Genomic DNA, 24,164 nt, shown 5'->3' with positions numbered 1-24,164 from the left:
CCTCGTAGTTCAGTGCTTTCTCCGCAAGGAGCGCTCGCAGCCGACACTACTACTTCCGCTGGATTCGGAAGTGACGCCATCGCAGCCGGCGGCACGGCCGCTCGGCCGCAACGGCAAGCACTGCCTCCGGGACGGCCGTAGCCAGTGCTTTAATCTCAGAGGCTGCAAGGTTTAAAGCGGCCGCCGCAGCGAGCGCTTGCAGCCGACACTGTTTGGGGGAGCGGAGGAGGAGAGAACAGGAGAGGGCCGGGAACCAGCTTTTCGGCCCACGTCGCAGGCATCTTTCTAGAGGAGGCATTGGTACAGTATAGCAAGGGGTGGGGAAGAGGCAGGTGAGAGGATAAAAGCCTAGCCAAGTCAGGACCGGCTAGGTGCCCACCCGCTCTGCTGTGACTCGTCTCAGTGCAAGCTGCGGTAATATTTTTTCTAACAGCTTTATTATGCCTTAGATTTCTAGTCACTTTCGGTGCCATCGTCCTCGTGCGATATTCACAGGGCCTCAGAAGGCTTCGGCAAGGAAGTTTGCACGAGCGCGTAATCTTTCACGTGGCGCTGCTTTTTTTTTGTTATCATTTAAAGCGAGAGATTATCGCCGTCAGGCGGCCCTCTTCCCTATTCGCGACACCTGTCACGTGGTACAAGCACCGACTTTGTTTTATCAACTCTGTGATAGAATGGTCCGAAACGCGCCGCTGTTATCACCGCGTCTACACAGTGCGCCCGTGAAAGGGCCCCTAAACCACTACGAGTTCAAAGACCGAGAGAGTAATTCTTTTCTGGACACCAGTACCCTTCCTACAGGCGCCATGTCCTCCTCGCCACTTATTTCTTCATAAAACAATCGGAAAATGTAAGAACTTAAGCGTTGAACCTTTCAGGATTACGCGCTTCTCCGCTACAAGTTGTTATCTCTGCTTGCGTAGTCGAAAACGCACGAAACGAAGTGAAATCTGTTGATCGCGTACGATAGTTACGCGAGACAAGAGAGAACGGGCGTGCGACTGCTTGTCAAAGCAGGGCTGGAGACGATTCATAACCGATATCTCTCGTACACGAACCAATCGAGAGCTTATTTCCTCATGACGTCACGTGAACGGACTGCCGTTGTTACGAATTTTGCCGAAAAGACGGCAAAACGCCAGGAGACAACGCGCTCGTTCTTTGCATTTTCGGAGGTGGTTTAGGGACCCTTTAAAACAAAGCTGGAGGCTGGCAGGAAACCTTTGCCCCGAAATCAAGGTGGGAAGTTGTTCAGGAAAACGATCGGAACCTTCCCAATACTCGATATCTCAGAGAGACGTACCGTGAAGTTCGAAAGTAACGGCGTGTTTTTCTGCTCGGTAATCATTGCTTGCGCAAAGTAAGGTTCAAGCGCAAGTTGGCGGCAGAAGCTCCGCAGAATTTCTGACGGGGCCTCATTTCATGTACTATACGCCATCTTTGAGCAAGAAGGGGTTCCTGCCTTTTCAGTAATTTTAATCGCTGATTGATTCGCTCTGCTCCGAATCCAACAATGTAACTGGGCAGCATACTGAGACGATCAGTCTACTAGACTTCCAGCACCGCTACAAAGTGGCGTTGGTCCCATGTAGTACCACCTCTGCTCTCAGCACACGATGATTCAACCCTCGTCTTGGCGTAGTGACGCAGTACACCAGTACACTTCGTAACTGCTCTCGTGATGTGCTACATCGTCAAATGATTCGGATGATTCCCTCGTACTTTTAGTCGCCTCGTCCAGTTTCCTCTTCTGTCGCATCGTGTGATCCCCGCGCGCTTCTTCATTGCTTTCCGGTGGATCCCTCAGAAATTAAGCTTGCGGGTTTCTCACTCGGGCCTTTAGTTCCATAGCTTCCAGGTTTGCTCCCTGGATTCTCGTCCTGGTCAGAGATTTCGCCCCGACGTCGCTCGTCATTCGGCGCCCTGGGGGTGCCGCCTCGAGATACAGGATCTACGGGGGCGATTGCTAGCGCGAGCTTCATGTCGTGACCGTCGACGGTGCGGCACTCCGGATTCTTGACGGCCTCAATCAGTGCCTCGCGGGAAGGGAACTTCACCTGAGCTTGCGCGGACGCGTTCGGCCACACGCCCACCACCTGACCAGTAGGGAACAAGGCGGCGAGCTTGTCCCGATTACGAAAGGACTCCGGGACGTCGTGCAAGTTCAGGGTGTCCTGCAAGACCTCGGGGCGATGGGTGAGGTGCCTCCATTTGGCCCCGCAGTGCGTGATCATAAAGGGGGCTCCCTTCAGTTCGACGTCCTTGAGGTACCGCACAGCTTCGATCGCCTTATCTTCGCTCTCGTACCGGGCGAAGGAACACTTCAGCCTGGTACCCCTGAACTTGTGCGTCACTTCGACCGCGTCCCAACACACTCCGTCGACGTCGACGTCGGCGACCCCTTCGGCGAAGTTCGACAGCCTGAGAGTGCACGTGTCGCGAGTCTCGTAGTCCAGCACGAACGATTCGGGAATGTGGTCCGATAGTCTCAGCTTCTTGCCGGCCGAGGTGCCCGGTTCGCAGTCCGCTATTTCCCGCTTGCGGCTCGCGGAGTGGTTTCGGTTGAGCGAAGATGACGACGTCGACGTGGACGTTGAGTCGGTAGACGTGCCCGGTCGACACTGCCACGACGTCGAATATCCTGTTTCCGACGATTCGGGACCGACCACGTACTCACATTGGAGGGTCATCTGGGAGGTATTTCGTGCCCATTCCTCGGTATCAGCTTCACGCTGGCGAAGCTCTTGAACGTCTATCTTCTGGTCGGCCATTGGAACAACGCAAGCGAGAACCGTTTTTCCTGCTCTTGTTCCCAATGACTGGCTTGTACCCACTACGAGTCTAAGCAGCTGGCGATTTTACAAGCGTTTCCGATAAGTTTGTAAAAAATAAGATAAAGCTTAATAGAGGGTCACAACCATGCGCTACTGGTGTGTTTCTTTCTAATTTATCAACGACATGGGCAGTGCATGTTGTTACGCGGAATGTTTGTGCGAAACAGATGAACGCGTATGCAAATGCTTTACGCGATTAAAGAGAACAAGAATCAGAGGAACAAGCGCCGACCAGCTATTTAGAAAAATGCCCCACAGCTAGGGCGACTTTTTGACTGCGACTGCAATGTATAAATAAATTAGTAACACTAATAAATGCTACTAATTACCTGTCTGTAATATAAGTCTCACTGATCACCTATCATTAATGATCTCCGTACTCAATTTGTTTTAACTATCACTATATAACAAAGTTTCATTGATCAACTCCCTATTCACTGTATTCGCTTTATCCTCATATAGAGGCACGGTCATGCTTTCACTTTTTTTTCTTTTTTGCTAAGGCTTTTGTTTAGACGTCAGTAAAAGAAAGCACGGGAATGCCGTTTTTTTTTATGCTCTCCATGTGACCGGCACCCCTACCTCGAAGCCTTTCATAATGCCTCCTGCCCCAGGGGATCGCCTTCTTTTTCTTATTTACTTTTGTTTCACGCCTTCGCAAATACGAAGTGAGAAACACGCGAACGCCGCATACACGATGTGAACGCGCAGCTCGCGCGCATGCAGCGACGAGGCACGTGGTTGGTTTTTTATTTAAGCGCTTTTTTGCATTAGACGCCGACTTGTTACCCCAAGACCGTTCTCATAAGGCATGCAATGCATTGTCCTTATTTATTTGTTGTCTGACTTGCTGTACAAGTACAGCTGTTCACAGAAACGCTACCGAAGGAAATTCAGTGAACCAAACAAATCTGGGCCACCGCTATTGTAAGCGTTTATTTCACAGTAGCGCGAAGCTCGACTCTTCCAAGCGCAGCCTGGGAGACTGCTGGGAGATACCAGTCCACATAAGCCACGATGCGTGGGGCAACGATTATCCGGTCTGTATATGAAAGACGAAACCACAGGCAGTCTTTCAAACCCTGGCTTCAACAGAAGCGCCTTCCGGTTCTTGTCGCGCAGGTTTTGCGCCCTGCAGGAGAGACCGATCCGCGCTGCCCATTCTGTTGAAACCCGGCATAACGCACACGGTCGCGCGGTCTCTTCGTTATTCACTTCTTTCGGGCTTTCTTGTTCTGGCCAGATGACTTGCCCTGTCGAAGTTTTCGGTGGTGGGTTCTTCATAGGTCGCTTAGCGGCTCCCACGTTGGCATTGCTGAGGTTCTTGGCTAGGATGGGGTCAATGGCCATCGCAAACTTCAAGCGCTGTCCGGCCAAGGTGTGGTAACTGGGGTCTCTGACGGTCTTGATGAGCTCCGTGGAAGACGGGAACTCCACTTTGCAAGTTCCCGTTGCGGACACTTTCGTCACCTCGCCCATCTTGAAGACGGTCCCCAGCTTCTCTTTGCTGCAGTACTCGCTCGGCACGTTCGATATGTCCAGGATGTTGGACGACACCGGAGGGCACGTTCCGGGGTCGTGCCAGCGCTCCCCCATGTACGTAGACCTGATGCGAGCTCCCTTGACCTCGACGCCGTCGAGCACCTGAGCGGCCGCGACGGCTTCTTCCGGGGTGCCGTATGTCGCGTAGTAGTGGATCAAGTTTTCACCCTTGACCAGGGTACTTGTGGCGACGGCGCCCTTGCAGAGGTCGGCGGCGTCTTCTTCTTTGGTGCCCTTGGGGAAACACGAGAGCTTCAGCCTGCGCGAGTCGACCTCCTCGTAGTCGATGACCTGGGACTCTGGAATGAATTCTTGGAGATTGATCTTCGTGAAGGACAAGTCGCGGCGCTCGTCCCTGGCACGGCGCTTGGAACTGGTTGGTACTTCCGGTCGATCGGCGGATTCTCGCTCCTCCGGCGTCTGGGTGCCCCGGTCGGCGGTTGTATTCTGGCGTAGGGCGTGGACGTCGACGGCGCCTTCTCGCGAAGGACCGGCTCCGTCTTCCGGCAGGGAGTTGGTCTCGCGTCGCTCGTCGCCCTTCTCGCGCGGCTGGGCGTGGGTCGACATGCTGCGGCCAACTTTGCCACCGTCCATCTCCTGGGCCTCGTACGCCTAACGAAGAACGTGCCTTCCCGGTAGGCTTTGCGATGACGTCGTCGTCTTCGTCGATATTGTCACCGTCGTCGTTTTCTTTTGACAAGTAATTATCCGAGGCAGCGATTGCGGTAAACATTAATTAGTGTCAGATGAGCAGGTCAATCGATATGCTCCGTATTTATATTGCCACTTATGCCACTCAGATGTCGTCCTAACATTTGGTATACCCGCACGTCCAGTTCTATTGGTTCCAGCACTTCTACAGAACTTCAGGCGGTCTACAGTGTCGTTTCGGTTGACAAGACTTTGCGACAAACAGCGCGAACCAACAACAAACAAAACGAATTCTCTGGGTTTCTTATGCAAATGCCTAAGATGACTGGAAGCCGAAAACCACACGGTGTGGCTATTTCATCATCACCATCATCACCATCATAATCGAAGCTTGAGAGATCACGTGAGTAGCTGGGGTGCTATTTCGGACGCTGTCAAAACCGCTATTGGTAAACTGTGATTGGTCCACGGGGCTGCTATCGCCTCTCTGATTGGCTTACAATGCCGCCATTACGTAATTTCACAATATGGCTGAATTTGACAGCTTCCAGAATAGCACCACTGCCTACTTTGTTGATGCTGTGGCTGCTGTTCCATGACGATGAATTATGGCTGAGCCCTTTGTAATGGATTGACAGCTATCAACCTCACAATCGTTACGCAGTTCACAAGATGTGACGCCCATGGTGAGATTCTACACTCCTGTCCTGCATTACAACATCAGTTAACGATGTAATATTGCGGTAATAACGACTGTATGTAGTCTTTTTCTGAAACTGCTTCTAGCACTGGCGTGGCTCTGTGGTTGAATACCTGACTGCCGTGCAAAATAGCTGGTATCGATTCCGGCTCGAACCCTGACTTTACAACGAAGCTTCGTGTGGCCAGGGCGTGTCTGTCGTCCGCTGTGGAAAGCGTGTGCCATAGTTATTGGGCGAACCCTACTACTCACCACTGGTCCACTAAAACACGAACGTCAAACCAGACAAGACGACGCATGGCTCGAGACGGAAAGTGCGGCAAAAAGAGGAATGCCACTCAAATAGAAGACTTTAAATGAGCATACGCGAAGTTCAGAAGGGACTTTCTGGACAGATATTTCAAATTTATAGTTCCGCGGTGTGCGACCCGCAATGGTTTGAAGTTCCCTGAGCCGTGTGCTGAACCTCGTGTTTCTTAAACACCGCGGCTCCTCAGGCGTTCGTTCAAACGCTGTGAACGAACGCGATTGCAACCCGCAGCTTGCGTTTCTCTACGTTAACCTTGGCTTCTCTACCTCTGAAGCTAGCGTTGAGCTCTCTTAAGAGCGCTTCTGCAACCGACGACACGGTTTCCCGAGGGTAGTCCGCCTTATAAAGACGTGCAAGCTGTCCTCGCAAGCTAGTCTGGATATTGTGTGAACACGACTTCTGCAAGGCCGCACGCAGGCTGTTCATCACAATTCCCCACTTTAACAGCTCCTAATGTGCTGACATATAATTAAGAACCTCTTTTTTGGAACGCGGCTTGTACATCCAACGTATCCGCTCCACCGTGACGCAGAGGGAGAGTTCCAAAAACTGGACGGTGCCATCTCACAGGCCGCTCATCCGTAAACCGGAGTCCCCCTGCACGCATCTTAACAACATCTGAAATGATAAAAACAGACCATGCACTATCGAGCAGGTTGTCAAGGTTAAGAATCAAAAGAAAATCGTCTACGTATCTAAAAGAAGGCACAACACTTTTACCTAGACGCTGAGCAATGCGCTTGTCACGCTGTGCTGAAAAATCCACGCATATCCCCGAAGTGAATGATGATGAGTAGGCGAAGCACTGGGGACCGTTCCGTAACCGTGAATCTCCCGTGCCATTGCCCGCTCGGGCATGTAAATGAGTGACAACGCGTGCGTACAGTTATATACAGTGTTCATTGGTCATAAATGGTATGTGGTGTTGAGTTGTGGATTCCGTTTTCCTTTCATTATTACTGCTTCGTGGTCCGTGAAATGTAGAGCCAATGGTTCTTCGATCGGATCTAGCCTGAAGTTGACAAAGACAAGGTCTATCCACTTCCCCCTGGTGGTAGCGCGCTGACTGCGTCGACGTTGCCTTTCGCGGGCGAGAGCGCGTTCACGGTCGTCCATGGCAGAAAGAGAATGTGTGGTCTGGAACGCGCTTATATATGCCCATTTTCACTGAAGCGCCTTATCGTGTATTTTTCTTCACAGATGTTTCTTTTTCTTTCGATTTCGGTTCACAGATGTTTCTTTTTTGTCGATTTCGGTTTCGGTTTCGTGGACCGTGGCGGTCACGGACGACGACAAGGCTAGGCCCTAAGGAGCTTCGCCCCTAAAATATTTCACTAGGAACCGGGGCTAAACAGGATGCTATACAGATTACACTACTCTGGGTGAAACATTCATCTCGGAAACGCACAACGGTTGCCGTGACATAAAAAAAAGGGGGCAGTTCCAAAAAGTTATCAGTTGAAGTGCCTCTAATAGTGAAATGCCTCTAATAGTCGCTCCTATGGGATACTATGAAATAAATATACATGATAGGAGAAAGCAAAGTTCCCGCATGGTGCATCGTGCTGTTCAATTACAGCGAAAGCTGTTATGAGATCACAACAAGGGCCGCTTTTGGCACCATAGTTGTTCGCCGTCGCCGGTGTCCGTAACCACTATCTAGCGAAATAAGGAAAAAAAAACGAAATAAGAAAAAATGTCCATGGTGGAACGAGGTTCGAACCTGAGTCCTCAGCGTGGGAGCACAGTATTCTACCTCAGAGCCATGCCGGTGCTTGAATCGACTTTGCAAAATGACCCTATACAGGCTTCATATCGGGAAGGAACCACATTAACATATGTAATGTAGTGTGGTAGAAGAGTAAAATAACAACCAGGCGTGACACAACGCGCATTCTGTAACCAGGCGTCACACAATGCGAATTGCGCAACGAGTGGGTTGTTGAATGCTTCCAACCCATTACAAAGGGCTCTGCCATAATTCTTTATGGTCATCAGCCACAGCATCAGCAAAGTGCACATAATGCCGTACAGGTGTTTAGCGCCTACCACGGTTCTCCGCAGATTGATGAAAAATTGCATAGTGGCTTCCAACCCATTACAAAGAGCTCAGCCATAATTCTTCATCGTCATCAACCGTCGCACCAACAAAGTGCACATAATGCCTTGAAGATGGTACCTCGCTTCTCCGCAGAATGGCGAATAATGTCGTGGTGGGTGCTTCCCAACTTCACAAAAATTATGATTTGTGGCGTAGGGGGTACGTTGCTAGTGTACTTGAATTAGTAGCCACAATAGAGTTTATAACAGGCTCTAGAAATGTCGCTCTTCCAGCTTTCGCTGTGACTGTGCTGCGCTTTCCGCGCAGGCTTGGCGTTTTTTTTTTTTAAAGACTACAATTTCCTTGGCATTCATGACGCCGAACGGATCCGTCACTGTGAGGAGCTTTAGTAGTTTTTGCAAGAACTTAGAAAGAACGCCTTGCCAGGACCCCTGTTCAGACACTATTACCGGTTGTCCTGTGTCTTTCTGTGTAGTCATTGTGCGTATTCGCTAGTATTATGGAAGCACTCAGTCAGTACTAAAAAGCCCAGCTAAATGCATTAACATCAGAATGCGTACTGCACGCCTTCTGTTTACTTACTGCAACCCATGTCTGCACGCTTCTATAATAACAACCAGGCGTGACACAACGCGCATTCTGTAACCAGGCGTCACACAATGCGAATTGCGCAACGAGTGGGTTGTTGAATGCTTCCAACCCATTACAAAGGGCTCTGTCCTGTGTCTTTCTGTGTAGTCATTGTGCGCATTCGCTAGTATTATGGAAGCACGCAGTACGAAAAAGCCCAGCTAAATGCATTAACATCAGAATGCGTACTGCACGCCTTCTATTTACTTACTGCAACCCATGTCTGCACGCTTCTATAAGTAAGAATAATGCATTTAACTTGCTATGCGGCAAGTATCACGTTTCAGGGAAACGTTACAGGGGAAGCTCACAGAACAAAACTATTCAGGGCTGCCACCATTGCAAGTGTTTATTTGAGAGTAGGGCGAAGCTACAGGCTCTTTTAAACAAAGGTTGGGCTTCTGGGGAGAGATATCAGGGCTTCAAAAGAAGCTCCTTCGAGTTCTTGTCGCAGGTTGTGCGTTCTGTAGCAGAGCGCCACAGCTTGCTGAAGCCCGGCAAGCTGTCTCGTGGTCGCGATCAAGCCTTCGTTTTTCACTTCTTTCGGGCCTTCTTGTTCTGACCAGAAGACTTGGCCTTCGAGGTTCCCTGTGCTGTGCCATCCTTAGATCGCTTAGCAGCCGCCGTCTTTTGATTACGAAGATTTGTGGCTGCGATGGCATCGTAGGCCATCGCAAACTTCAAGCTCTGGCCGGCCAGTGTGTGACAGCTGGGATCACTGACCGTCTTGATAAGCTCCGTGGAAGACGTGAACTCCACTTTGCAACTTCCCGTTGCGGATACCGTGATCACCTTGCCCATCTTAAAGACGGGCTCCAGCTTCTCCTTGCTGCAAAACTCACTCGGCAAGTTCGATACGTCGAGGATGTTGGACGACACCAGTGGGCGCGTTTCGGGGTCGTTCCAGCGCTCGGCCAAGTACATAGCCCTGATGGGAGTTCCCTTGACCAGAACGCCATCGAGCGCTTGAACGGCCGCGACAGCTTCTTCCGCAGTGCCGTACGCCGCGTAGTAGAGGGTCAGGTTATTGTTCTTGACGAGGCTACTTGTTTCGACGGCACCCGCGCAGAGGCCCTCGACGTCGTCGGCTTTGACGCCCTTTGCGAAGCCAGACAGCCTCACCCTGCGCTTGTCGGCCTCCTCGTAGTCGACGACCTGGGACTCTGGAATGAACTCTTGGAGCTTGACCTTCAAAACGGGCGAGTTGCGAGGATCGTCCCTGGCACGGCGCTTGGAACCGGTTGGTGCTTCTGGTCGAGCGGCAGGTTCCCGCTCCTGCGACGTCTGGGTGCCCCGGTCGGTGGTTGGCTTCTGGCGTTGAGCGCGGACGTCGACCGCGCCTTCTAGCGAAGGGCCGGCCCCGTCTTCCGGCAGGGAGTTGGTGTCGCGTCGCACGTCGCCATGCTCGCGCGGCAGGATCGACATGCTGCGGCCAACTTTGCCACCGTCCATCGCCTGGGTCTCGTACGCCTAAAGAAGAACGAGCCTACCCGACGGCCTTTGCGATCGTCCTCTTCGTCGATATTGCCATCGTCTTCATTTTCTTTTGACAAGCAACCATTCACAGTGGTGATTGCGGTAAACATTTATTAGTCTTATACCGGTGTCACACAGTCGCTTTTGATCGCGATCGCGCTTGATCCGAATTGAGTTTCTTGATCGTGATTGGCTCCTTTAAGCAAGATTCAGAAGGAAGCCGATTACTGCTGAGAAATTTGACCCCGATTGGGTTTAGTCGCGATCGGCAGAGCACCGTGTGACACTGGTATTAGGCGCGCCGGTCGATGCTCCCGTATATACAGGCTGACGGTGGACGAGGCAGGACGACGATGGGCCCTCGGGCCGCTCTAGATGGTCGGACACTTTTGTTCTTCGGCGACCCCTTTGGCCCAGCCCACTGTCCGAAGCTGTAGCTCTGGTTGCGAGCTGCGCAGAGCAGCCTCCCATTGCTCCTGGTGTTCTGACCCTTGCCACGGGGGCTTGGGTTTGTTAGGGCAATATAGAGAGACGTGGTTAAAGTCGGCTCTGGGGCTAGGACACAAGTTGCAGTGTGGAGAGGTTTCGCCGTGCGTTATAAGGGAGGGAAGGAAAGGAGTCGTGACTGTGGCCGTTTCAAAACATCTGAATTCGCTACCGTTCAACTTTGGAATAGTTTACCTGTACAACTGGAAACTGTACGCAAGTACAGTGAAACCTCGGTGATACGATCACGGCTCATACGAATTTCGGGGTGATACGAATTTTTCGTTGGTCCCGGCCAAGGCCCATTGACCTGCAATGTAATGGAGTACGGTTGCTGCAAACCGATTTTCACCCCGCGACGTTTGATACGAACGCACGCTACCGCCCAGGTAAGAAGAGGTGCTGTCCGCGCTGTCGCGGAAGACGCGCGAAGCACGTGCGAGCGCGGGAACGCAAGCGTGGGCATGCGCGCCGCACCGCCAAATCGTCAGAATCACGGTGTAAGAAAAACACGTTTCTTACGGTCAGAATAAACTTTCAGAGACGCGTCACGGTCTGCAAGGTTGTGTGCGCGAATCTTTGAGGCTATGTGCTTCCGTGTGCCTTCGCGTTTAGATTACAGAGGGCATTAGCGCCATGATTTTTTTTCTAACGCGTCGACGCGGGCTGCTGTCGTTGTTACTGTGTTTTCCCGTGCCTGCCCGTACATCAGACATTCTATGAAAGGTGGACGAGGACCGAAAGAAGGCAACGACGGTCTTGGCGAAGGAGTCAGGCCTCACAACGTCAAAATGCGCGACCGTTGAGGTCGAACTTGTGCGGGCACGGCCTTAAATCTCCCAAAATACATCCCCAACACCTCACAATAACAAAATCATAACACAGGACCGTGGTTCTGTAATTTTGTGGCCTTGGTCCATCGCGTCAAAGCACTTCTAAAGTTTTTTTCCGCTGCAGTACTTCGGTGTCATGCAAGAAAGCATACTAAAATTTGCAAGGGGCTGCTATCGCGGGTCACAATGCACCTGGTTCATTAATTAAATACGCGCGTAGGGCCGTATATTTATGAGTACTGGTATGATTGCCGACATCTAAAAACTTAACTGACAATCATTCTGGGTTCTTCCTGACGTTGCTGCGGCCCTAAAAAACAATAAATGAAAATGTACGCCAGCTTTCTTTTGTCGCATGCTAATTTTCCACGCTTTCTGGTGATACAAATTTCGGATGATACGAATATTTTTGGTGGTCCCGTGAGATTCGTATCACCGGGGTTTCACTGTATTCACATTTCAAAAGAATATTAAAATCTTTTCTATTACCTTGCGATGGCTCACCTCAGTCAATGTATGTCATTTTTATGTCATTTTACCACGTTTCTTTTGATTTACGTTTTCTTCTTTTTTTCATCCTGTGTTGTCTTTCGTTTTCTTCGGTATCTGTCATTCCTGGCAGCTCAATACAACATGAAGTCGTACCAACTAGCCCTCGTTGCAGGCTCATTATTTCAAGGAATGATTCAATGAAGGGGCAACAAAGACGATAAGGTTTTCGCCTTGATGTCCCTTAGCATGGTCACAAGGACCCGGCAGTATTTCCTTGCTGATGTAGCACACTCATTTTGAGGGATCGGCCGATACTTCTGTGACGCGGCGGCTGCATTTTCGATGGAGGCGAAAATGTTTGAGGCCCGTGTACTTAGCTTTAGGTGCACGTTAAAGAACCCCAGGTGGTCGAAATTTCCGGAGCCCTCCACTACGGCGTCTCTCATAATCATATCGTGGTTTTGGGACGTTAAACCCCAGATATTTTTATTATTACTTATGTGGCACTAGAAGTAAGCTAACTTAGACGAATGAAAAGGGACTAATGAAAAGCTTATCTGCATTTTTGCATTGGGTGCTCATCGTTGTCATAATTATGTCCACTGCAAGACGATGGCTGGTTGCCGGGGCTACAACAACGACCAAAACGAAGCCTGTATTCTATGAAGTGGGTGCGTACTTTCACCAGAAACAACGGCAACAACGCCGACCACGAAGGCACATCCCGACAATTTCCAGTCAACCTTGACTAGCGCCGGATGGCCTCCATCGAAATAAAAAAAAACAACCTTATTTTATTACGTATTTTTTGAGAACTCCAAAGGAGCACGAAAAATGGAATTAATGAGACTTTCAATACATCATAAATCACAGCGAAGGTCTCATAGGCACGTGCCTTCTGGCTAGTATAACAACGCATGACTACTAGCGAAGAGAGACGGGGACGAGAAGAAGGAACATGGGACCACTCTGTTCATTCTTATGGTCCCTGTCCCTTCATGCTAGTAACCATGTCTTATCATGCTGGATACCAACTAGCCCAACAGTCTGCCTTAAATTTGACGCTTGTAGGTTCGCGCCATCTTAGTGTCAGTTATCGCAACACTATTGTAAATTGTAGCGCCGCGGCAATTCTCTTGCCTTTTTTAGAACATCTCATCATCATAATCATCATCATTGAGATCATAATAACTTATTTTTTCCTATGTTTGAACACTCGTCATATGTTATATTATAAGATATCTCTGAGCGATAAGGAACTGCATCAGCAAGAGTGTCTTATTTTTGTACTGTACTGCCCATATTTATTCTTCGCTATTATTACGCGCTATTTCCCACAAGGATGGTGGAGTACGCCAAACGCTGCATGTCAACTTAAAAGATGCACTTTTACGTTTATTACTCGTACAGGGACGGGAGAGCTGTTCTGGAACAGCTTGAAATTCTTGGACAGGAATTTCAAGCTTGCACTTTTTATTTTGTGTATCAAAATGATCCTAATTGATTTGCTACGGCACGCTGTGGGTGTAGTTCTATCAGCATCGGATTGGAGTGACTACCATAACTTTGTCGTCACCGAAATCACGCTGATAGCTTGTATCATTTTCAAATTCATGCACAGCATCCCGTGCTATGATCTCCCCAGAGGCGTCGTTTGCAGAGTTCCACGTAACTCCACTAACAATCGTAGAATCTCTCTCACGTTCCTGCACAACATAGCCAACACTCATGCTCCCACAGTTTACGTACGAAGTATTTATAATCCATATTTTCTTTATCTACGTATTTTTCATAGCTCACAGGCATTTTTTTCCATTGAAGCTCTGCGTTGTTGCAACATAATTTTAAACAGCATTAAGGTCATTCTCACATATCTTTTTTTTTGAACATGCGTTTTGTTGTTGGCAAACTTGCGTTATCATCATTGTGCTTTTATATTTACTGTGTTATTTGCTTGCTTGCATTATTTTTGTCTACATTTACCTTGTTTACCTAGGCCGCAGTTTCTGTTTACTATTTTTCTGTTTTTTTTTTTTTTTGTTACTGTGTGCGGCTACGAGTTCTCAGATCTCAGGTTTATACTCTTGGGCACGGAAAGTAAATAAATCAACTGACTGAGTTATTTATATGTCTTTATTTATTTATTTATTTATTTATTTATTTATTTATTTATTTATTTATTTATTTATTTATTTATTTATTTATTTATTTATTTATTTATTTATTTATTTATTTATTGCATTTGTCGTCCCCATGTGAACGAGGCCTCGTACTATGATGTATTAACACGCGACTTCCCTCCCCAGTTGTGTCCCGCGAACACAAGACGAAAGGATATGAACGTCACTACAAAGGCGACGAACAGCGCCCTGTCGAGAGCCCGCGAGACGGCGTGCCATTCCTCCCTCAGTCGCGGCTCCCGATTGGTCGAGACCGTGGCCGGGGCCTCGGCCATCTCTGCCGCCATTGGTGGGTCGTGGCTCAGATGCTCCATCTCCGTTTCCCGTGCAGCCGCCGGCGAAACCGGTTGGAAGCCGCCGACGCAAAGGAACTGCCAGAAGGGGGCCTCCAGGAAGTTCACCAGACCTCGGGGTGCCTCGCATCGGTCCGCCGAGTGCAACAGCTTGTGGGCAGCGATGGCGCAGGCCAGGGACACGGCAGACAGCGTGGCGGATAGGGACACGAATACAACTGGCCGTCGAGGAAAAAGAAGGGAGAAAAAAGAAATGTCGTTCTTGTGTAGGCCTTGGCGTAGTTCTAAATCCTGCGTTTAATGCAGCTCCACTATCGTGAAGACTGAGGAAGGGCGTAGCACTGGGAACCCAGTGGTTACTTTAACGCTAGAGTCACTGTATATGCTACCTTTAGGTAGCAGAGTTGCGCATAGGTCCGGCTAGCAACCACAGCTATGCGGTGAATTCGCACTTCGTTTTTGCAGGCGACATGCCTACCGTATCGCCGATTAACCTGTCTGGCGTGTCGAAGACCGGCGATAAACATTGGCTGTCGATGGCTAGTGTTAGTTCAGTTCGCTGCAACGGCGGCGTCAAGAAATAAAAAAAAAAATCGCCCAAGCGGCAGCTTCTCCGCAATGCATGGTTGCTAGCGGCGTTGGAACACAGATGCGCAACTCTGCTACCTAAAGGTAGCATATACAGTAACTCTACTTAACGCATGCCACCGCCTCGGCAATCGCGTGCTTGCGAGGCGGTGGCGCCCTCTCTGGCGTGGCGCGGGTATCAGTCGCATGTCTAAGAAGCGTTTTTCGCAATTTTAGGTAAATTATTGCGATTCATTCTTGGTTATTTCCGTAGTTTATATTATTTTAGACCTTGTTAGTTTATTTGGCACTGGTTTTGAGCGTTGTTAGTCTTGATTTAGGCCTGTATTGACCACTGCGTGACCATGCGACATGAGACGGTGGACGGACGACAAGCCGGGCCCCTAAAGTTCTACGCGCTTGAAAGAAGTGAGCTTATCAGTGTTTGCGAGCGTTTGCGTATTTCAAAGCGACTGAATACGTCTGGTCGATTGAGTAGGTGGGACTATACCCCGTTCCATTCACAGCAGTCAGCGTTGTGGAGGCGAGCGAGACCTGTTGCACTAGATGTGTTCGCACCAGGAAGTCGTTCATTCTTGTCTCGCACACACATTGTACTTTCTTTCGGCTTTACGCGGAGTAATAAATTACAAGTTTTCGTGGCTTAGAGATAAACAAATCTGTTATACGGTTGTGAACATGTTGCTCTATATCTCTTAGCGTTTCTTTGTATCCATTCCTTTGTTTTTCATTTGAAGCGTCGCGACGACCTAGCTCTGCTCACACGAGCACTTGCGACGACGAAACGTGGCTATGAGAGATGACCGGAGTTGTACATTTTGCTGGCCGAACATGTGGCGTAGCCTCCACAGCGTTGATAGCTTGGCAAAAATAGCCGAACATGGCTAGAGTTCTTTGCGTTTTCCTCCTTTCTTCCTTGGTGTGGATCACTCCAACTGATGACTTGCTATTCGGCGTGTTTTCATTCGTGTCGAGGTCTGGGGCCTGGCCCAATACCAACTTTCCGGTGACGACCGACACGGCATGACGTTACAGGGGCGTAGCCGGGGGGGGGGGGGGGGGTTCAAACCCCCCGAAATTTTTCAGTTTTGCTTGCGTATATATACACGCGCACATACAAACGCACGCACGAACATACATAAAGTATGGTTGAACCCCCCCCCCCCCCGAAAAAAATTTCTGGCTATGCCCCTGTGACGTTAGCTCTGTTAGCGAAGTTTCACGCTCTACGATAATAAAAGTACTTATCATTACTGGCGATACCTACGGGGAGCCTACGGCAGATAAACGCTCATTTTCTTATATTATTTCCAATTCTGCGATTCGTAAAAGTGCTCCCGCTTCTTGTGCCTGTAAAGCGTTTTCTACCCTTAGCACCGGCGCAATAGGAGAAACAATACGCGGAAGAGTGTACGCGGATGGCCGGTAACGAAGGAGCTAGTTCACATAAACGTTGTCTTTAGGACATCAACGGTGAGCCCGCGAATTTGATAAACATTTGCAGAGTATAACGAGGAAGGAAAAGACAAAGTTAGCTGAATATTGTCACTCAAAGATTCGCCTTTCCCAGGCCTGGCGCAAATCTTGGCGACAATAAACACACGTGCGAACGCACGACTGATGTTAGAAGCAGTCTTTTGTTGTCTTCACGAGAGAAAGCGATCGCGGCAGCCATGCGTATGCCAAGCTCTGCAAATGAAAAACAGGCTTTTCCTGACACCCACATGCAGTAATTGCTGACAAACTTGGGGCTACTCGTGTGCTCATTGGAAAATGCATATAGTACTTATTCAGCGTCCCCTCACAACGAATAAATAGTGAGTTCAGAGCTTAGCGTTTATTCTACGCCCCTCGCCCTCTTTAGTTGTGTTGCTTTTTCGCAATGTTCTGTGACAGTGATTCTGCTCGATCATGTAAGCTAGCGGACCGCAGTCACGAAATTTAGCCCCGCCAGCTAACGTTGCCAGTTGAGAGATGGTTTTTCGCATATCTCATATATGGGTCATTTGGGAAAGGAATTCGGCTTCAGGATTCGAGAAACGTAGAAATATCGATATCCGGAATGAATGAAATCTGGACGACGATTGTGAAGCATACACTAATTGCTCCACGGTTATATTTCAACGCATAGCGATCGCATGGGATGTTTCATCGAAGCGATCGCATGGGATGTTTAAAAAAAAAAGACGTTTTGACACCAGTTAGGCCTGCGTAGCATGACCGAGCCAAGCGTTATTAATCACAATAGGCGAGAAAATAATGCGAGTCCCATTTACTAAAGCGAAAAAACTTCACTCAAAGTCATTAAAATATATAGGACAAATACAGTCATGTGCGAGCAGTGCCGCTAGCGAAAGGTCCGCGGGCCGCATGTAGACCGCGGGCTACGTGTTTGAGACCGGGGAGATCGAGCGCTTATATCACTTAGATAGACAATGTACCTCTGTACGAAATCTTTGTTAAAGGTTAAAGCACCGGGGAAAAAAATCTTGCAACTCGTAGTCTCGTACCGTGAGGAGCTGTGGTAACGGATCCCGCGTGGTGCTCCGATAGCGTTGACAGCCAGATGATGGTGACCAGAAGGTTGACGCAGCACAGCGTCACCCTTGGCCCCGTGGTTGGGAGCCAGAGGCTAGCCAGCGTCATCAAGACCACCGCTACGGTCGGGCATGCGAAGCTCGGCTCGTACTTTTTCCTCAGCACTAGTTTGCAGCCTGTTTGTCAAGCAGCCAATAGAAAGCATTTTAAGATACTTCACATTGTACTCATGGTCATACTATCACCACCACCGTAATCAAAATCGTAATATTTACAAAATCAGCTCTGCGTAACCCCGCGATCTGTGGGGACGTCCAAGAAAAAGCAAATGAATTTACCAAACCGTTTGTAGCGCGAAACTACAAAGGAGAGTCCGTACGGATTACTCAGGAAGGACGTTCCCCGACTGAGGAAATAATTCGTCATGGTCCTAGATTCGAACATAGGACCACCACCTATCCAATACGGTCGTTCTACCAAGTGAGCTAATTAGGAAATTAGCAGATCGCAGCGTACTCGGCAACTCGAAGCACACAGAGCGAACAAGGTGAACTTAAGTTCTGTGCTCCTACATGCCAAAGTCGCAATATGGTGAATAACTTGGTGCTGATCACAGCTCTGAACGAACTTAGATAGCTCCACTTTCGGGCGAAAAGCAGCGCTCGCACACACACACACGCACACAAAAAAAAAGCATGTGTCGTTGCTCACTTTCTTGACTAAGTTTTCTTGTGCGCTATTTTTCTTTAGAAATTGAATACGCACCAAATAGCCCAACTTGCCATTTTGTTACAAACTTAGCCTTTAGCCTAAAGGCTAACGCCAGGAGAAAAGCGTACATGTTATCTTAGTCCAGTTTGTTGTCCTACAAGTGGGTAGGGGAATGAGGGAGCGAAAGAGTGAAAAAAAAGAAACGCGATGGGTAGGGAAGTCGTTAAACACACGGCACGCAAGAAGCGGTAATCTTAATACTTCATTTTCTTCGAATGTGTACGGCGAAAGATTAGTTCAATTTTCTGGTGCAAAGCTGTGGAACAATTTGGCTCTTGAGATAAAACTCGTAAGAAATTTTGACGTCACATGCAAGCGGTACTTCCTTTCTAACCAAGCATTTTCTTGAGTTTTTATGTACTTTTTCAACATTTAATCACTTATAGTTAATTTGCTCGTAGTAATTAGGCGTTCGTTGTTATTTAGAGCAGTTCTTTGAGAATGTTTAATTCCTTTGAGTTATGTGTGATACTTTCGCTATTCTTTATTTTTTGCAAAAGACTGCTAATTATTAAGGTGATGACGTGACGTCATCGTGGCGTCACTCTGACGGCACGTAACGTGACTTCAAATGGCCAAGTCATCACATGACATCATTGCTTGGTCCAAGGTGGGCCGATCCCGGAGGCAGTGCAAAACACGGCGAGGTGCAGAAAGCTTACAATGCCTCCGATCTTGGAGGCATTGCAAAACCACGTTAGTTGCAGAAAGCTATCGGAGGGGGGCGCGGGAGGTTCAATACGTCTAAGGTCCCTATAGAGGGACTTTAAATACGTCGACTTAGAAGAAAAGAAGACAGCTTTCGTCTACGAGTGACTGAGGCGGATACATAGGGAACCTGGTGAGTTTTATAATTAAGCTTGTTTGTATAGGACCCATCACTAGCCGCTTAGGCTATGGGTCCAAATATCTATGCACGCATTTTCATATTGTTGCTCTATATATTTCCCTTTTGATTTGATTGACTGAAATCCTCAGCACACCGATGTCCGCTCACCCAGTGAGGAGTGGTAAAGTCTCGTGATCCTGGTGTGCGAGACTTCCCAAGCCGGGTTGTGCTCGACGTCGACGTGCACGTCACCGTGTAAGCGCTCGTGGCGACCGCCAAAGTTCAACGTGTTCAGGGCCATCGAGCACTCGTAGCGACTCGACCAGAAGCCTTCGGGCGTGGACACGCATCTCGCCGGCAGCTGCTTCACGTGGTCCAGCGAAACATGACCGGACCTGTCCACGCGCGCCCTCAGGCGGCCGAAGCCGCCGCCGGATGACTGTGATGTAAGAAGTGGGGAAACGCTTCTACGCAGTGGGACAAGAAAGAAAGCACGTGATTAGACTTTCTTTTTTGTATTACTTATGATTGATTGATTGATTGATTGACTGACTGACTGACTGAGCTAGCCAGCGAAATAATGAGTGACTCAGTGGTTAGTTTCTACGTCATAAACTTGTCCCACGCGACGATAGATAAGAGGAATAAAATTAGTAATAATAATCAAAGTTTTACATGCCAGAACCACGATACGATTATGATGCAGACCATAGTGGATGGCTCCAGAAATTTCGACCATCTTGTGTTCTTTAGCGTGCGCTGACGTCGCACAGTACACGGGCCTCTAGCATCTCGCCTTTATAGAAATGCGACCGCCGCGGCCGGGATTGAACCCGCGGCCTTCGGGTCAGCAGCAAAGCGCCGTAACCATTGTGCCACCGAGGCGTACGACAGATAACAGGAGTAGTCGCAATTTGCGGACGTTTACGGACATAGCCTTCGCAATGGCCCCCTAGCTCCCACCAGTTTTGCTGAACCCCTATTCATGATAACGCTATCAAGCAAACTACGAGGCACAAGAAGGCTGGAACTAAATACCTGGCGAAATCCTTATCTTGAAATCGGGCATGCGTACAGCCTATGCCAAAAATGAAAATAAGGCAGCTCTGCACTAGTGGTGCCAAGGCTGAAGGAAGTGCGGAGCTGGACAGCCTTCTTTGTTTCTCTTCCGTTTTCTCTTTATTTCATCCTCTCTTTGTTTCTTTTCCACTTTTCTGCCCTTTTTTCTTTTTTTATTTCTATTTAATTCTATTTTTCTTCCTAATTTATTCCCTTTCTTTCTCTCTCTTTCTATTTCTCGCTTGCTTCCTCTCTTTTTCTATTTTTATGCGTGGTTTTACCTGCGTTACGCAAAGCGGCGACAGCATACGACAGCATAAGACATCCCAGGCCCCTAAAGTGCTCCGCACTTAATAATCATAATTCAGGCAGAACCATGTGAGGTTGCTGTCTGTGTGTATGTAAGAGCATCGTTGGATTGAGATAGAAGACAAGTTTGCCCTCATAACAGCTAATAGCCTACATCAACCAACACTAGTCGTCATTAAGCCAAACATTTGCCAGTGATAAGCCAACAGTAGGCAACGTTAGCAATCATTCAGCAAATACTATTAGACGTTAGCTCTAATTTATCCTACACTATATATAATAGTCAACCTTAGATGGAGCTAATCAGCGCTGATATAGTGTGCGACTAAATACAAAATAATAACCTGTTTTGCGCTCGATTATGCTATAAATCACACCCACGTGTGTTTTTAACGCATATACGGCAATCATTCAGGAAGCACTGTCAGGTGTTAGCTATAATTTATCCAACACAATAATAGTCAACCTTAGGTAGAGGTAACCAATGCTGGTGTGGTATGCGATTAAATGGGGTACAATAATTTGTTATCTGCCCGATTATGCGAGAAATCACACCCCGGTGTATTTGTAACGCATATACGGCAATCATTCAGCAAACAGTATCAGTCGTTAGCTATAATTTAGCCTGCACTAAAGCCAACCTTAGATAGAGCTAACCAGTGACGCTACGCAACTAAACACATGCTATACGACTAAACACAGTACAGTAATTTGTTATGTGCTCGATTATGCGAGAAATCCTACTCCGGTGTGTTTGTAACGCATATACGTTCACGAACAGCGAATAAGCGACAAACGAAACGAAGAGGCATTGACATACTGCACAGATATGACTTCCGGCACCCATATCTTTTCGGCCGGGATCACGATAATGTCTTCGCCTCCGTAATCTTCGGGGTTCCACGTCAGGAATTCGTCTCTCCACTTCTGGACATGCAGAAAGAAGAAACAAATTATGGGAGCTTCACACTAGTGGTGGCAAGCCCGAAGGAAGCTGGGTGGCCCTCCTTGTTTCTTTTTCTTTGTCTTTCTTGTACCTGTTGCCTTCTATTTCTTTCTTTTCTATTTCTTTCTTTCTTTTTTTCTCACGAGCTGCGATCTATCCAAGTGTCTTCTATCGTAGTTCTTGACTTCTCCACCAACCCATTTAAAGGTGCGCTTCTTCAAATTTTGCGTTCGATGACGTCAGATTAAAGGATATTAAGAACACGTAAATGATTTTACGAGTAGCGATTCATGCTGCGGCGGTTACCGTCCCTTGCTATACATGCTCTCAAAACCTGGAGAGAAAGTCGTGCAAGCGCGGAGGCCCTTCCAGGTAGAGTGTGCTAGCATTGCTTCTGCAACGCAGTTTCTGCGCACTCACGGACCGTCACACTTTAACACCTCATAGCCACATCCAGCTTGGTTGTAAATGTCAAGATCCGAAACTATGCCTGCGGAGACAGACGTTTCGTCATGACGTCATCACGTAGTACGCACTGCATTACTAATTGTAAAGCGATTTCATGGATACATATACGTCGTATCATAATGAGAACAATAAATTAAATAAAAATGAAAACAAAAGTAAGGGTTTACCGCGGACATGACCACGTTCACTTTGACCGTCTGCCTAGAGTGGTCCTGAAAGGAAACACAAGGTGAGGAGAGTGAGTTAGAAAGTGATGAGTCTGAGCGCAAAGTGTGCGCAGAATGCACATCACGCGCTCACCATTTCGGCAATCTCTTTGATCAGCATGTCTAACGTCACCTCTGTCGCGTTTGTGTGATAGAAGACTGGACGAACTTCCTTGGAGTACCTCTCTGGGTCGAACAGATGCTTCAAGAGATTCTCATGGTGACCCACCCGGTTCAGATCTGTCAACAAATACATTTTGAAAAGAAAAAAAAAAAAAAGACGTAAATGCGACATGGCTATAGATCGGTGACAGCCTACGATTCACAAGTTTATGAGGTTACACAGGCACATAATCAGCGACATCCGAAGACGACAATGACGTAAAATCATTTACGTTCGCTTATTTCCGTGACGTGCACTATTTGGCGTGTGTAATACCGTTAAGGTCATTGTATAGATATGTCTTAGTTCATCAGTGGTTCTGGGATGCAACTTGAAAAGTCTGGCATATTTTATACGACGTCCTGATATCAATGCTCAGGATAGAGGCTTAGATAACTTGAAATGATGTAAAAACGAAAGACCAGCGGCGACGGCGCTCTTAAAGAAACCGCTAGCTGACAGGCCATAAAGCCACAGACTACTTCTTTCTTTCTTTCTTTCTTTCTTTCTTTCTTTCTTTCTTTCTTTCTTTCTTTCTTTCTTTCTTTCTTTCTTTCTTTCTTTCTTTCTTTCTTTCTTTCTTTCTTTCTTTCTTTCTTTCTTTCTCTCTTTCTTTCTTTCTTTCTCTCTTTCTTTCTTTCTTTCTTTCTTTCTTTCTTTCTTTCTTTCTTTCTTTCTTTCTTTCTTTCTTGTTATAAGCCGAAACCACAATCTATTTATAAGAGATTCTGTACGTAGCAGGGGAGTGTGCATTCACTTCGACCACCTATGTTCAAAAATTGCTTGTCTTCAATTTAATATACATACGTTAACATAGGCGTCTTCCAAAACCCAACCATATTGTTTAAGTATCTGAGACCAAAATAACTTAAGAAATGTACGAAGAATTTGAGTAAAATTCGGAGCTATTACAAACAACGAAGTTTTATTACACTATTTACTTCTTTTGCTTTTTAGTTAAAGCAAGTGGAAGGAGTGACGATGATAATAATAATAGAATTCGTGTTGCTTCAACAACCTGCCCCTGGTTTACAAGGTGCACTAGCCTTCTTGCAATGCGCCCCATTCGAGATCGAACCCGCTACCTTGAGCTCAGCACTGCAACGTCGTAGCTAATCAGCTGCCCTGGCTGGCCAAGTTAGAGCTGATAACGTAACAACGTCCACTCGCATTTATGTTTATCCTTAATTAAGGATGGACTAATAGAGTGAATCATCACAGAAACTTCAAGAAGTTTTGTTGAACAAATCAATACGCCAAAGTTCAACCGTGCAAAAAAGTTTAAAAATAAAAATTTATTACGTCACACTTGTGTACGATCGCTTAGGTTTTCGGTTGAAATTCGATAAAGAAAAGTTTTTTCTCCTAGCTGTACGTCATAAATCAACATTGTCACCAAACGAATGAAGCGTAAAAAAGTTTTACACTGCTTCAGCTTAATACGCTAATTTTGTATATCTCTTTATAGTGTACCAGCACGAAAAGACGACCTCGGCTAATATTTTACCGTTCAGATAAACTTAATGGCTCCTTCCCATGTGGAATTTCACAAACTGGTTTCGCAAATTTCAACGACTCACCCGAGCCGGCTGATCTCACAAAGGTTTGAAGGAAACACAAAATTACCCACGCAGTGCACACTTTATGTAGCATGTCTGCGCTCTTCTGGAAATGAGTGAACGCACGCGAAAGAAGCGAGGCGGTTCCTTCAACGCGCCGGCAGCTGCGTTTCATCAGCGGTTTCGTTTTGCTTGGCATTTTGCGCTCGACGCGCCATATGTGGGCGCTGCTACTACTA

General features: G+C 47.7%; 2 protein-coding genes across 3 annotated transcripts; both read right to left on the bottom strand.

Moving 5' to 3' along the window:
* Window positions 1-3,909: 3,909 nt before the first annotated feature.
* LOC125760145 (uncharacterized) lies at window positions 3,910-10,181 on the bottom strand. The gene is made up of 3 exons (XM_049419877.1): window positions 9,918-10,181; window positions 4,087-4,700; window positions 3,910-3,997 (listed from the first exon to the last, which is right to left on the bottom strand). The coding sequence occupies exons 1-3, from the start codon at window positions 10,179-10,181 to the stop codon at window positions 3,910-3,912; spliced, it is 966 nt and encodes a 321-aa protein (XP_049275834.1).
* Window positions 10,182-14,197: 4,016 nt separating this feature from the next.
* Window positions 14,198-24,071, bottom strand: LOC119407083 (neuronal acetylcholine receptor subunit beta-3). 2 transcript variants are annotated; one of them, XM_037673918.2, is made up of 7 exons: window positions 23,947-24,071; window positions 22,298-22,443; window positions 22,165-22,209; window positions 21,404-21,507; window positions 19,384-19,682; window positions 17,588-17,791; window positions 14,198-14,707 (listed from the first exon to the last, which is right to left on the bottom strand). In XM_037673918.2, exons 1-7 carry the CDS (start codon window positions 24,017-24,019, stop codon window positions 14,289-14,291), a joined length of 1,290 nt encoding a protein of 429 aa, XP_037529846.1. In that variant the 5' UTR covers window positions 24,020-24,071; the 3' UTR covers window positions 14,198-14,288. The 2 variants fall into 2 exon arrangements, with proteins under 2 accessions (XP_037529846.1, XP_037529845.1); XM_037673917.2 differs by having other exon boundaries at window positions 21,404-21,510; window positions 23,947-24,070.
* Window positions 24,072-24,164: the final 93 nt, after the last annotated feature.

The sequence above is a fragment of the Rhipicephalus sanguineus genome, chromosome 10 (genome assembly GCF_013339695.2).
Source record: "Rhipicephalus sanguineus isolate Rsan-2018 chromosome 10, BIME_Rsan_1.4, whole genome shotgun sequence".
NCBI classification, from domain to species: domain Eukaryota; kingdom Metazoa; phylum Arthropoda; class Arachnida; order Ixodida; family Ixodidae; genus Rhipicephalus; species Rhipicephalus sanguineus.
Note: the sequence above shows the minus strand (reverse complement) of the source record. Positions and strands in the feature narration are given on the sequence as shown.